We start from the raw sequence: 14,534 nt of genomic DNA, 5'->3' as shown, positions 1-14,534 counted from the left end.
AAAAAAAAAAAAAAAAAAGAAAGAAAGAAACTGGAAGATTAACAATCACAGACTTGGCTCAGCGCTTATAGCACAGTGGTTATGGCTGGCCACATGCACCGAGACTGGCAGGTTCAAACCCGGCCTGGATCAGCTATACAACAGTGACAACTGCAACAAAAAAATAGCCAGGTGTTATGGTGGGCGCCTGTATGTAGTCCCAGCTACTTGAGAGGCTGTGGCAGAAAAATCGTTTAAGCCCAAGAGTTTGAGGTTGCTGTGAGCTATGACGCCATGGTACTTTGCTATGGGCAACATAGTAACGCTCTATCTCAAAAAAAAAACCAAAAAATCACAGACCCACATGAGAGAAAATCAAATTCAAAAAGGGAGGAAGAAAGGATTTGGTCGCTTCTTACCCAACAGGTACAATGCATGGACACAGCAACAACTATGACTTGAAGCTTTAATGTGTAAATGATAATAACTTAATGGTTATGTGTTCACCTTTTGGTTTTGTTGATCCTTGAAGCTTACAACTCTAACCATAGACAATTCTAGTTAATCAGAAATAAAAATAAAAAATATTCTCACCTTTTAAGCATTCATTTGTGAGAAAAAAAAAAATAAGCCCTCCCAGTCCCAGAAAGAGGGAATAATCCTTTACACATCTTTGTATTTTTTACTTCCTATTCTTGTGGTTAGATTCTAAATCCTAAAGCTACCCAAACTAGTTACTATAACTATTTTATCCTATTCTTGTGGTTAGATTCTAAATCCTAAAGCTATCCAAACTAGTTACTATAACTATTTTATCTATAGAGATATCTTCTATCAACGTTGTCTACAGTAGCCAAGGTTATTGGAACCTCTGATTAGACTCCAGTCTTGCAACAGGGACACTGAGAGCCAGAATAGAGGCAGAATAGTTCCTCTAAAATAGCAGTTCTCAACCTGTGGATCATGACCCACGGGAACTGTTAAGGGGTTGCAGCATTAGGAAGGTTGAGAACCACTGCTCTAAAATAAGAAAAATTGGCCAGGAGCAGTGGCTTAGGCCTGCCTATAATTCTAGCACTTTGGGAGGCTGAGGTATGCAGATAGACTGCTTAAGCTTAGGAGTTTGAGACTAGCAAAAGCAAAGCCCCATCTCTACTAAAGATAGAAAAACTAGTCACGTGTTGTGGTGGGCACCTATAGTCCCAGCTTCTTTGGAGGCTAAGGTTAAAAGGGTTGCTTGAGCTCAAGACTTGGAGGTTGTGGCTCGGCGCCTGTGGCTCCTGTGGCTGAGGCGCCAGCCACATACACCTGAGCTGGCAGGTTAAAATCCAGCCTGGGCCCGCCAAACAACAATGATGGCTGCAACCAAAAAACATAGCCAGGCGTTGTGGCGGGTGCCTGTGGTCCCAGCTACTTGGGAGGCGGAGGCAGGAGACTCGCTTGAGCCCAGGAGTTGGAGATTGCTGTGAGTGATGCCACAGCACTCTACCCAGGGGGACAGCTTGAGACTCTGTCTCAAAAAAGAAAAAAGACTTGAAGGTTGCTGGGTTGCTGTGAGCTATGCTGCCACAGCGCTCTCGCCAGAGTGATAGAGTAATACGGTCTCAAAAAAAAAAAAAAGAAAGAAAAATCCTGTGAGAGCGGAAAGGATTCAGCCACTGCTCACACTGAGATTGAGTAATACATCTGTCTTCACACATCTTTAGGTTGCATGTTCATTGAGTAAATTAGGAATGAATCCATGGTTTGTGGGGAGGTAAAATACTTAGTGGTTTGATGGATTACATTATGTCTTTCTCCAGAAGCTTCCAAGGCAATTTCCAAATCATTGGCAAGAAAATTTTGCTGGAACTGTAGGCAGGACTGTAAAGGCTCCTCCGCATAGTTTAGAAAAGCATTGTTTCAGGCCTGACTGTTCCAGGCTTGGGTACTAGGTCTTACTGTTCTAGGAATGGCTGCTCTAAGATTGGCTGCTTCAGGTCTGGTTACCCCAGGTTGGGTTGCTCCAGGTCTGGTTGCTCCATACGGGAAGTCTCGGGATGTTCATCAGGCATGCCTGGTGATAGGAAGAGTAGAGGCTTGGGCATTCCGTGGGTGCTGAGGCCTTTTGAGCCTGAGAGTCATACTGTATGTGTTCTTTAACCAGTTGTTTTCTTCCATCCTTTAGATTTCATTCTCTTGTTCTGGAACCAGCTCTTAACCTGTTTATAGCTAAGGTTCAGGATGTTGGAAGGTTCTTGGATCTGTTAGAGGCTGAGGTATTTCTGTCTCTGAAACCTGTCATTGAGTATACACAACTTGGGTTGTAGAGAACATGGGTCTGGTCTTCTGTTTCTTGACCTGGTCCTTATCTTCCTTCTTCACTATACTATTTTACTTTGGAAGTAGTGGAAGATTTGGGCCTGTCCTGAGTCAGCAGAGCCATAGAAGTAGGAAGAGAAGAGGCAGTCTCTGTCTGGGGCACCTCTGTAGACATTGGCAAGGATGGATAATTTTCTTTAGACCCACAAGTCACAGGTATTGGAGAAGAATCACTAGAATCAGATGCTTCAGGGCAAGGTGGGCTTTGGAGACACACAGGATCCACAATTATGTTATTGAGAAGGGGAAAAATTAAAGAGCTGGATTGTTTTAAAAAAAAACGTAATGTAAGGCTAAGACTTAAATATCCAAATAGAATCTACAGAAAAAGATCTAAAAGCCAGGAAGAAGAGGGTCCTCTTCCATAACAGCAGAAGGCAACCAGCTCAATCCAGCAAAAAAATCTATTTTTTTGAGACAGAGTCTCACTTTCTTGTCCCGGGTAGAGTGCCATGGTGTTATAGCTCACAGCAACCTCAAACGCTTGGGCTCAAGCGATCCTCTTGATTCAGTCTCCTGAGTAGCTGAGACTATAGGCGCCCGCCATAATGCCCAGCTACTTTTTAGAGACAGGGTCTCAATCTTTCTTGCTCAGGTTGGTCTGGAACTTGTGAGCTCAGGTTATCCACTTGCATCAGTCTCCCAGAGTGCTGGGATTATAGGCATGAGCCATGGCGCCCGGCTGGAACTTCTTGAACTCCTACTGCACTGCACATTTGTTAGCAGTTCCTAGGCCAAATGTGTTGTTGGTGTTATGAATTGTCTCTGTGGCTTTACAACCCATTTTGAACTCAAATAAGAAAATTCCTTGATAGGGCCAGGCGAGATGGTTCACGCCTGTAATCTTAATACTCTGGGAGGCCAAGATTGGTGGATTGCCTAAGCTTAGGAGTTTGAGACCAGCCTGAGCCAGAGCAAGACCCCATCTCTGAAAATAGCCGGGCTTTGTTGTAGTCGTGCCTGTAGTCCCAACTACTCGGGAGGCTGAGGCAAGAGGATCACTTGAGTCTGAGAGTTTGAGATTGCTGCAAGCAATGACGCCAGGGCACTCTACCGAGGGCAACAAAAAGCAATACTGTCTCAAAAAAAACCCAAATTGCTCGAATGTGCTTTTTGTCTACCATCATTTCCATGGTCCAAAAAAAAACAACAAGGAGTAAGTCATTAGGAAAAAAAAAACATAAAGCAAGAAGTATACATTAAGATGATGAATAACATAACCACATTCATTTAATAATGCATTCCAGTATCAAATGGCAAATTTCAACACTGCAAAAACTGCAACTACTTTTGTACCAACTTGAGAGCTTTTACTTTTAGGGGAGGTTATGACCAAAGTGAAGGTTTATTTTCAGGTATTGGATCACCTCAGTTTCCTTGTACAGTTAATCTCATCTCCCCTCTCCTGTCCTCTGAGGTCTGGCATTTCCTGTTTGCACTTAATCATCTTGTTAGAGGCATGGTTGTCCCCTATACGCCGTCTCTGGTAATTTCAGAACTAAGTGTGTATACTCGTGAATCCTGACTGTTACCCAGAGACCTATGTCTTGCCACCACTATTTTGTTTGTCTCCCATACAACACAATTTTAAAAGCAAAATAAATTTAATGATTTTTTTTTTTTTTTTTGTAGAGACAGATCTCACTTTATTGCTTTTGGTAGAGTGCCATGGCATCACACAGCTCACAGCAACCTCCAACTCTTGGGCTTAGGTGATCCTCTTGCCTCAGCCTCCCGAGTAGCTGGGACTACAGGTGTCTGCCACAACGCCTGGCTATTTTTTTGGTTGCAGTTTGGCTGGGGCCAGGTTTGAACCTGCCACCTTCGGTATATGGGGCCAGCACGCTACTTACCAACCCACAGGTGCTACCCTACTTTAATGATTTTAGAGAGGTGCCCTTTTTAGTTCACCTTTGCCTACTTCCAGTTGTCTTGTGTGCTTATCTGACTCCCACAGACGTTTAAGTTTGCACTTTTGCTTTAGATCATGAATTGTAGGGCAGCGCCTGTGGCTCAAAGGAGTAGGGCCCTGGCCCCATATACCGGAGGTGGCGGGTTCAAACCTGGCCATGGCCAAAAACTGCAAAAAATAAAAGCCTGCTGTTCCCTTTTCAACAAAATTATGAGCCATCAGTTTTCAAAAGTATTACAGTTGGACAATACATAAAGGAGGACCAGAAGCAACAAATGAGCTAGAAACTGTTGGCTATTTAACATCTGGAATCACTCTTCTCAGGGTGGCGATTTTCCAGGCCCATGTATGACAGATGATGAGTGATTAACTGCATTCAAAGGGCAACTAGCCTATTTCAAGTATATATTCTTTGAGAAGCAGAAAAATACAGAATAAAAATTTGAGTTATCGAAACTTTCATTAAAATTCCCAATTTTGTTTTCACTCTTTTGTTTTACGAATTATTCATAAAATAATTTAAGAATATTAAAACATGGAAAGCATCCATTGGACCCAGATGGTGGAAGATGATGCCTATTCTGATTTACTGGGGGTTAATCAGAAGAAGAAATAGTTTTTGTTTTTTTACCGTGTCAGTGATACTAGCATCTTCAAAAAGATGCTTATTGGACTGTAGGAAGTCTATGCCTGCCAGTTTTCATTATAAATAGTGACTTTTAGGAGTGGGGTGTTGGGGTAGGGGTGGTCTTTGAGAGCTCCCAGGTGACAGTTGAGCCTATCTAAGAGAAGGCTGAGGGTTTGGCCCCCCAACTGAGGAGCTCTGCACTTCCGGCCTCAGCTCACTCACCTAAATGTGGGGATATTGGTAATTGCTACCTCATAGCATACTTAGTACTAAGTGTAAAATGCTCAGCATGGTGTGTGATACTTGCTAGACACTTAATATCAGCAAATTTAAAAAATGAAAGCATTGTGAAAGGATCAGACTTTGAAGTAATGATCTAGTACTTCATCTTGTTAAAGTTAGATAATTTAAATAATCATGTTTTCTTTTCAAATTTCTTGCAGAAATATTGTTTCCACAGTGAATCTTGGTTGTAAACTTGATCTAAAGACCATTGCACTTCGCGCCCGAAATGCTGAATATAATCCCAAGGTCAGATCTACTTTAATGCATTTTAAGCTGTATAATGAAACAAGAATTTACTTCTAAAAGTCCCTAGGTCAAAGAGTTTGGGTTATGCTTATGTTTCTTGATATCAACAAAATGAGGATCTAAAGTAAAATGTCTATCAGTTTTTATCTTGCATATTTACTAAATAGAACAATTTCACTCATTCAACTAGAATGTTATTTAGTATCTATAATGTGAGAGTCCCTAGGAACATATAAGTCTACAAATTAAACTAAGTTTTTATATACATTGTAATGGGGATCATAGGAAGTTTGAGAACAGATTATATAGTATGGTCCTGTTTATATTTTGGGAACTATAAGATACTATGACATGGGTTGGGTGCGGTGGCTCACACCTGTAATCTTAGCACTCAGAGAGGCCAACGTGGGTGGCTTGCTTGAGCTCTAGAGTTCAAGACTGAGCAAGCGTGAGACCCCATTGCTAAAAATAGCTGGGTGTTGTGGTGGGTGCCTGTAGTCCCACTACTTGGAAGGCTGACGCCAGAGGATTGCTTGAATCCAAGAGTTTAAGGTTGCCATGAGCTTCGATGCTGTGGCATTCTACTGAGTGAGACTCTGTCTCAAAAAAACCCCCCCCAAAAAACCAAAAGATAGTATGACATGGTATTTTGAATTTTCCTCAAAATAATCCTGTGTGATAATTGATAAGGGGACATATGGATATAACAAGATTGACCAAGAGTAATAGTTAAAGTAAGATAATAAGTACAGGAGGTGTGTTATAATCTATTTTTCTAGTTTATGTAACTTTTTTTAACAATAAGACAGGGAGGAGAAGTTTCTGATTTTAAGATAGCAGCCTGGGTATATATTAAAGGCTTTTGCACCTATACTAGTAGAAAAATTTGTTGTTTTTTAATAGAAAATATTTACATTAAGAAATGAGGGAACATTCTTAGGAACCCAGTCAGAACCGAGATATTGGAGTCTGAAGATGATTGGGTTGAAGAGTTGATCCTACCGAAGACAGCTCCCCCAAAGTCAAAGAATCACTCAGACACAAACTTTTTTTTTTACACACAGTCTCACTTTTTTGCCCTCCGTAGAGTGCTGTGGTGTCACAGCTCATGACAACCTCAAAGTTAAGCCCAAACTCTTGGGCTTAAATGATTTTTCTTGCCTTAGCCTCCCAGGTAGCAGGTACTACGGGGGCTCACCACAATGCCCGGCTGTTTTTAGAGACGAGGTCTCGCTCTAGCTCAGGCTGGTCTCCAACTTGTGAGCTTTGGCGATCCACCCACCTCGGCCTCCCAGAGTGCTAGGATTACAGGTGTGAGCCACCTCACCTGGCCCTATATACAAAATTTTATACAAAGGAAACCAATGTTAAGTTGATTTCATCTAACAAAGGAATAATAAATTTTATTTAATAAAAAAGGGAAGAAAACATAAGAAAAAACTTGGGGCTGTTCTAAAAATATAGTCTTGCTCATTTCTTGAGTAAGCTACTGTAGCTGGCAGCTAGTAAAGAGGCTTGTCAGGCTATTGTGCCCTGTGGCAGCTGGACAGGTCAGCAGGGAAAATGATTGCAGTTACTTATTGATGCTCTGGAAACTCAAGAATTTACTTTTCAGTTATATGTTACAGGCTGTCTCTGTAATATCTGTCAGCGTCTGTGTTAATGCATCCTAGTTTTTCCAGGTTAACACTATTTCCTTACCAGTGTATCTGAGTTCCCCTCTTTTGGTTAAACTCTCCATCCAGGTTGACCATGAGGGCTTTACTCTTCTCATATAATTTCCTTAGTTGAATGTCATTTTGAAATAATGGCTGTGTAGCAACATTTAAGTGCCTGGGTATAGTGGAGGAGGAGAAAAGAAGAATAATGTTGAACATCCTCATCCTAAGAAATATGTGGACCCTGCTTTATGTCTAACTTTTTAGTTTGCTTAAGACTAACAAGAGAATAATTCTCAAGCATTAGCTTGGGCACAGTTAACCAAGGTTTTTTTTTTTTTTTTTTTTTTAATTGATTATTCTACTTTTCTTCTCTCTCAAAAATATTTCTCCAGTCATTAATAATGAACTGTTTTACAAATTCTCACTAGGCTGGCCAATAAATAATTGTGGATGGTTCTATTATCTGGGTCTCTTTTAGCCAATATATGAAAATTTGTTGGGCTTCTAAAGTTTGAGCTATTAAACTTTCTTTGTGAGCCATAGTCCAGATCACCTGTGTTCATTCAGAAAACCCTAGCCATGGTAGAAGTTTTTGTATAAGCCATTGAAATCCATGTTCTTGTAATCTTTTTTGATAAGTTTGCATTTTAGTGTTTTAATTAGATGTAGTGCCTGAGGTTTTTCTTTTGAGAGCTTGAAAACATGGATGACCAATTTACTTGTGGCACAAACACCAAAAAACCATTAATATTAAGGGGGAGAAGTGAGAGAAGAGGCAGTATATAGTAAAGTTGTTGTTCTGTCTTGAGTCTTGATTTGAAGGTATTGGGGAAAGCTATACTTTTAGGAGTCATCATCTTCTGGAGTATTTTACTTTATTTCATATATATATATATATATATATATATATTTTTAGAGATGGAATCTAGCTGTGTCGCCCAGGATGGTCTTGAACTTCTAAGATAAGTGATCCCCTCACCTTAGCCTCCCAATTAATTGGAACTACCTAGTGCCACCATCACACCCTGCTTCCTCGAGGCCTTGTAATAAGACTTGTGATCTACCTCTGGGCAGAACTGATGATACCTGCTTAGAGGATTCTTGAATATATATAAACTGTGTCCTGGTGCCTGTAAGTTACATGTTAGTCATGAACATCTGATAGGTTTATTCAAGGCATTTCTGAGGCTGACTTCCATGGGTGGCTTTTCCATCAAACTGTTTGCTGCAGTAGATTATGTGAGGGTGTGTGCAGGGGTATTTTTTTTGAAAGGTAGCTTGCAGCTATCAGTCATAGAACACAGGACACCTGACAGTGTACATGGTGTTAGTTGACAGTACTCTAAGAATAGAGTGTGATTGGTTAAGACTGTTAGGGGCCATGCTTCTCATACACTGAGCATCTGCAGGCTTGAGATGTTGCTCACTTTGCCTTGGTGGCAGAAGTAAGACTTTACACCAAGGATAGCAGAACTCTTTCTGGACACTTGGACTATTTTAGCATTGGCCTTTTAACAAAGGAAAACTCCAATCAACTAGAAAAACTATTTATAAACTATTACTAGGTAATCATTTGCCATATAACATTTCAGTCAACAGTGGACTGTATATATGATGGTGATCATGAGGAGTCAGCCATCGTGATGTCCTAGTGCAACATAGGGCATTACAGGTGTGAGCCACTGTGCCAGGCCTTATGCTGTGATTATCATGGTGGCGAAATTACCTAACCATGTACTTCCCAGGAATGTTGTCAAGAGATGCCTGACTACGTATCTAATGAAATCTAAGTGGGAGCTTAGAGCCGTCCCTACATTGTAATTTCTTCTGGTTTGGAACAATTGAAGATAAGGCAATTCTCAGGAACACTTTGAGTTTTTTAAGATTTCCCCACCAAGATGTAGTGGCTGTAATCCTAGTACTCGGGGAGGCCATGATGGGTGGATTGCCTGAGCTCAGGAGTTCAAGACCAGCCTGAGCAAAAGCAAGATCTTATCTCTAAAAATACTGTGTTTCCCTGAAAATAAGACCTACCTAAAAAATAAGCCCTAGCACGATTTCTATACATTTGTTAAATATAAGCCCTACCCTGATAATAAGACCTAGTGATGGGCGTGGCTATGCAGCATATCTCCTTAGCCATGCCATGCATTTCCTTGCAGAGTGGTAAGGAAGACTGGAATACCTTTTATCTGCCACAGCTTCTTTCTCTGAGCCATTTGCACTTGAGCGGGTGTGGTGTGGTAACCACGGTCGCAGGTATCCTCTTGCACATGGGCAAATGGCTAGGGGAAAGGAGTTCACACATCACTAGCGCCAGCCCCACCAACAAGGTCCACTCCCCCTGTCAGTTTCCAAAAGAAGATGACTTAACTGTATTTGAATAAATGTAGATTGTTGTATTATACTTAATAAAAATAAGACATCCCCTGAAAATAAGCCCTAGTGTGTCTTCTTGAGAAAAAATAAATATAAGACAGTGTCTTATTTTCAGGGAAACACAGTAGCTGGGCTTTGTGGCAGGCACCTATAGTCCCAAGTACTGGGGAGGCTGAGACAAGAGGATCACTTGAGCCTAAGAGGTTGCTGTGAGCTATGTCACCATGGCAGTCTACCCAGAGAGACAAAGTAAGACTATCTCCCCCCCCAAAAAAACCCAAACCAAATAAAAAAACCCTGATTCTCCCTGTACCCCTAATATTTTGGTAAAGCCTGAATCATTGTACTTGTCATTTTTCTTGGTGGTGGTAGCTTTTTGTTGTGTATGTCTATATTTGTACATGTATTAAATATAAAATATGAACATAGTTATGGGTGAAACAAAGCCATTTTGAGATAGTTAAGTAAATTAAAGAGAAAGATGAAGAGCTGTATGAGCCACAGAAGTGGCTTTTCTCATAATGGGCTTTAATCTTAAAACTGACATTCTTTTCAGAAGTCTAATTTCCTCTAAGTCATTTAATTAATTTTTTTTTTTTGAGACAGAGTCTCAAGCTGTCCCCCTGGGTAGAGTTTCTATGGCTTCACTGCTCACAGCAACCTCCAGCTCCTGGGCTCAAGCGAGTCTCCTGCCTCCGCCTCCCAAGTAGCTGGGACCACAGGCGCCCGCCACAACGTCCGGCTATTTTTTTTTGGTTGCAGCCATTATTATTGTTGTTTGGCGGGTCTGGGCTGGATTCGAACCTGCCACCTTAGGTGTATGTGGCTGGCGCCTTAGCCGCTTGAGCCACAGGCGCCGAGCCCATTTAATTAATTTTTAATGTTTTAATTGCATAACCACAAAAGATAGAAAACTTTATTTTTATAATGAGATAAACTCAAAAGATTATCTACTGTTAATTCAGAAGTTTATTTTTGAACATCTAGTGAGATGACTATCTTAGTAGAATGAGCTATTGTAATAGTGCTTATACAATACTTATTATATCAATATAAAGTATACCTTGATTATTTAAAGTATATGCATTATTGAGTTACTCGTTAGGATGTATTATCAAAGCAAAACAAAATGAGGCAAGTTTAGATTTATTATGATGATCAAGTATTTTTTAAAGGGAAAGGAATTAAAGTAGCTTAAATTAGATAGGAGGCAAAAGTCTTGTGTGTGTGCAGGGCTGATGTCTGGCAGCTATAGGAGATAAGCAGTCTGTTTAAACATCAGCTGTGGGTTGAGAGAAATGTTAAATGATGGACATTGGGTATGTTTCTAAGTCCCTAAAACATAACTTTGTCTTTTATGCACAAGTGAGTAGAAATGTACAGTCAGGGTTGCTATACTAACTTGTTAAGAAAGAAGACACCTCATTTAGTTTTGAGACATTTTAGTCAGTTTGGCTGAGCTATTTGAAATGTGGAGAACATAATATGCTTAATTATTTTAGAAGACCTTCCTTTAAGGTCAGAGAATAAATCTTTGTAGTTATGATGGCTGTTTGGGCAACTGCAAAGGTATTTAGAGGGAAAAGAGATCTTACAGTTTATTTTTTTAAATTTAGAGCAAGAAATTAAGGAAGGAAAAAAAAGATTTTTTTCAGAACTCTTGAATCTTTTTCATCATTTAAAACTTTTTCTTTGACTTCAAAATAAAATACTGGCATATTAAATAAAACAATATATATGTCATCCACCATTTATGATACTGATAAATTAACCATTTCCTTAATAAGGAGAGAAAAATATATATTTCTCTTTGACTCTTACCTCATGTAGTCTCAACCATTTATATTAGTTATTACATTTAGCCAAAAATTAATTAGGTTTCCTTTAGACACAAGGAAGACTAGAAGGTGGATGAGCAGGAGTGTCTAGCTGTCTTTTGGAGCACCTTGGATATTCCTTTTGTAATTATTTAAAATGGCAAAAATGAATGTGCATATTAACATTATATGGAGGCATTTATATATCCCTAATAGTCATCATATTATGCAACATGTGAAAATAAGAGTGAGGGTGAATAGAAATTGCTTAGTGACCTGTGTTTTTTTTCTTTCTCTTAAGAAATTATCCAAGTATTCAAAAATTTTTAAAATTTTTCTAAGATTTGAAAGGTAATTGTAAATTATTCAATTACTCAAAGTCAGTCTGTATGGCATGCAACTTTATAAGAATCTTTCATCTATCATAATGTTATTTAGTTGAGTACATAATTTTATAAATTTATGATCTTTAATGAAGTGTTAGTAGCTATCTGGCCAAAAATAGTAAAAGTTGTTTAAGAAATCAAACTAATTAGGCTTTTCTGTGGACTTGTGTAAACTAGAACATATTGCTAACATTTTTAGGTGGCAGTAAAATCATAGGGCAGTTTTTAAATTAAAATTGTTAAAGCAGTGTAATTAATCAGAGTCATCTTGATTAGAAATACTATATGGATTTTTTTCTTGTATAACTAAATATCATATTAAATTTTTGCTAGTAATCCCAGCAAACTGGGCTAAACTGATGTGGGACAATTGCTTGATCCCAAGGGAGTGAGAGACCCTATCTCAAAAAAAAAAATTTTTTTATGTTATTTGAAAGGATTTTTGCTTTTTATCATGTACCTGAGATCATTAATTCAACCTATAGTTGAAATATTTTCTTTTTCAGTTACAATTTTAATTTAAAAAAAAGTTTCTTAAAGAACCAACGTATTTCAAACATAAAATAGCAGAAAATGACTAAAAACTGATGTTTTTCTTATTTTGCATTTATATAATATTTACTACATTAATATCATTTCTAAAGGCCATTTGGAAGTAGGATTTTATTTCATTGCATATTGATAAATGCTTGTAATCTGATTTAATAATTTCCTCAGATAAAAAAGGCTTATCAGTTTATTTGCCTAAAAATTCATATTAATAACACAGAAAATGTATGTTTACTAGATAGAGAAACTAGTTATGATAGCAGCAAATATAAGGCAGCAACAGAGGCACTGGTTTTTATTGAGCATGTAATTAAAGAACCAAGTTTTGCAAACATTACTTATCTTCTCTTGCTGGAACTCTTAGGTGAAAGAATACATAGATATTGGTATAACTTCCTTAGTCATCACAATTGGTATTTTCTTCTGCTTCCTCTGCAGAGGAGTATCTGTTACATGTGATGTAAGTGAGTCCTGTACACGTATTTTGACAAGCATAGGACAAGTGTTTTGATACTAGGTCCTTCCCACTAGTGGTGATTCTGGCTCTAACAAAACTGAGCAGTGGGGTGTGACCTCACTAATGATTCTCTCTGACCATTTTAGCGGTTTGCTGCTGTGATCATGAGAATAAGAGAGCCACGGACCACGGCACTGATTTTCAGTTCTGGGAAGATGGTGTGCACAGGAGCCAAGAGGTAATAACATGTTTTTACTTTCTTATTAAAATGGTTGATTCTAATCACTTTAGACAGCAGTGACTTTATTCTCTTAAAGTCAGACATGAGTTTTGCACTTGGATTACAATGCTTTTTTATCCATACAATTTAGTTGCATTTTGTTTATATATATGTATATATATATATTTGATATACTACAACATCAGAACTATTTTTTTGGGGTTTTTTTTGAGACAGAATCTCCCTATGTTGCCCTCAGTAGAGTGCCCTGGCATCACAGTTCACAGCAACCTCAAACTCTTGTGCTTAAATGATTCTCTTGCCTCAGCCTCCCAAGTAACTGGGACTATCAGCTCCTGCCACACCTGGCTATTTTTGTTGTTGTTATTGTTGTCATTGTTTAGCAGGCCTGGGCCGGGTTTGAACTCAACACCTCAAGTATATGTGGCCAGTGCCATAACTACTGAGTTATGAGTGCCGAGCCAACATCAGAACTATTAATATTAATAGTCACAGTTTCACAGTTTTATGACATTGCAGAAATGGATAAAGGAAAATTTGAATAACTGATAGAATTAGTGAATATATTCAATGATAAATCTCATTAGTATGTTCCTGTCAAAATAAAGCCTACTAGTTTTCATCTCAATAGAAATTTATGAGTTAAAGTATAAAAAAGGTAGTGATGATCATGATACTTGTTAGTAAAATTGTTATTTTGATCTTTTCTTGGAAGGGTGTTTAACAGTTTAGTTATGTTTTATCTATTGTATGTTCATCTAAAATCTAGGGCTGTCAATGATATTATGAATTGAAAGGGTGATTGTTTTGGTAGGCCTGCAGTTTTCTGTCAAGGACGCAGAAATACTTGTTAGTAAAATTGTTAATTTTGATCTTTTCTTGGAAGGGTGTTGAACAGTTTATTGTATGTTTTATTAAGTTATTTATCTAAATAATTATTTTAGCTGGGGTTGAGTGTATTTCTTTTTCCTTTCTCTAGTGAAGAACAGTCCAGACTAGCAGCAAGAAAATATGCCAGAGTTGTACAGAAGTTGGGCTTCCCAGCTAAGTTTTTGGACTTTAAGATTCAAAACATGGTGGGGAGCTGTGATGTGAAGTTTCCCATAAGGTTGGAAGGCCTTGTGCTAACCCACCAACAGTTTAGTAGGTAAGTCTGAAATACATTGTGATTGCTTTTGGCAACAGTTCATTTAAAACCTATTTAAGTATTGTTCAGGATAAAGCAGATGGAAAATGTTCAGAATGGAAGTACCAGTGACATCATAGTTAGATTTTCTTCCTCACGTCCTTAGTGATTTATCACCTTCACCAGCCTCTTGGTTCCCATACTACTGGGTAACACCCAAAACTCCCCTGTTGAGGAGAGTTGAGGAATTTGATTCCTCTTCTCTGTTTTATTTTATTGCTCATTAAATACATTTTAAATGCATAAACTGAATCAACAACCTATCGTAACAACCTCTTAGAAGATTCCCAGTTTGAATCTTTTTAGTTTATAGCAGATCTATAGGCAAACTGTAAAGTTGAGCCATAAGAACTTTTTTTTTTTTTTTTTTTTTGAGACAGAGTCTTACTTTGTTGCCCCTGGTAAAGTGCCATGGTGTCATAGCTCATAGCAACCTCAGACTCTTGG

The 14,534-nt window shown here is 38.6% G+C and overlaps 1 protein-coding gene and 1 pseudogene across 1 annotated transcript in view; one reads left to right on the top strand and one right to left on the bottom strand.

The window, feature by feature from the left end:
* TBP (TATA-box binding protein) overlaps positions 1–14,534 on the top strand; it is a 29,477-nt gene that overhangs the window by 11,873 nt on the left and 3,070 nt on the right. The window contains exons 4-6 of the mRNA XM_023514660.1: positions 5,324–5,411; positions 12,807–12,898; positions 13,881–14,048. Of these exons, the coding sequence (XP_023370428.1) occupies positions 5,324–5,411; positions 12,807–12,898; positions 13,881–14,048 (348 nt within the window). The remainder of the gene's footprint in view (positions 1–5,323; positions 5,412–12,806; positions 12,899–13,880; positions 14,049–14,534) is intronic.
* LOC105887232 lies at positions 1,558–3,473 on the bottom strand (annotated as a pseudogene).

Source organism: Otolemur garnettii, unplaced genomic scaffold, assembly GCF_000181295.1.
Source record: "Otolemur garnettii isolate 467f Iridium unplaced genomic scaffold, OtoGar3 scaffold00056, whole genome shotgun sequence".
Taxonomy (NCBI): Eukaryota; Metazoa; Chordata; class Mammalia; order Primates; family Galagidae; genus Otolemur; species Otolemur garnettii.
The sequence above is the reverse complement of the archived record's forward strand: the minus strand, read 5'-3'. Positions and strand labels throughout refer to the sequence as shown.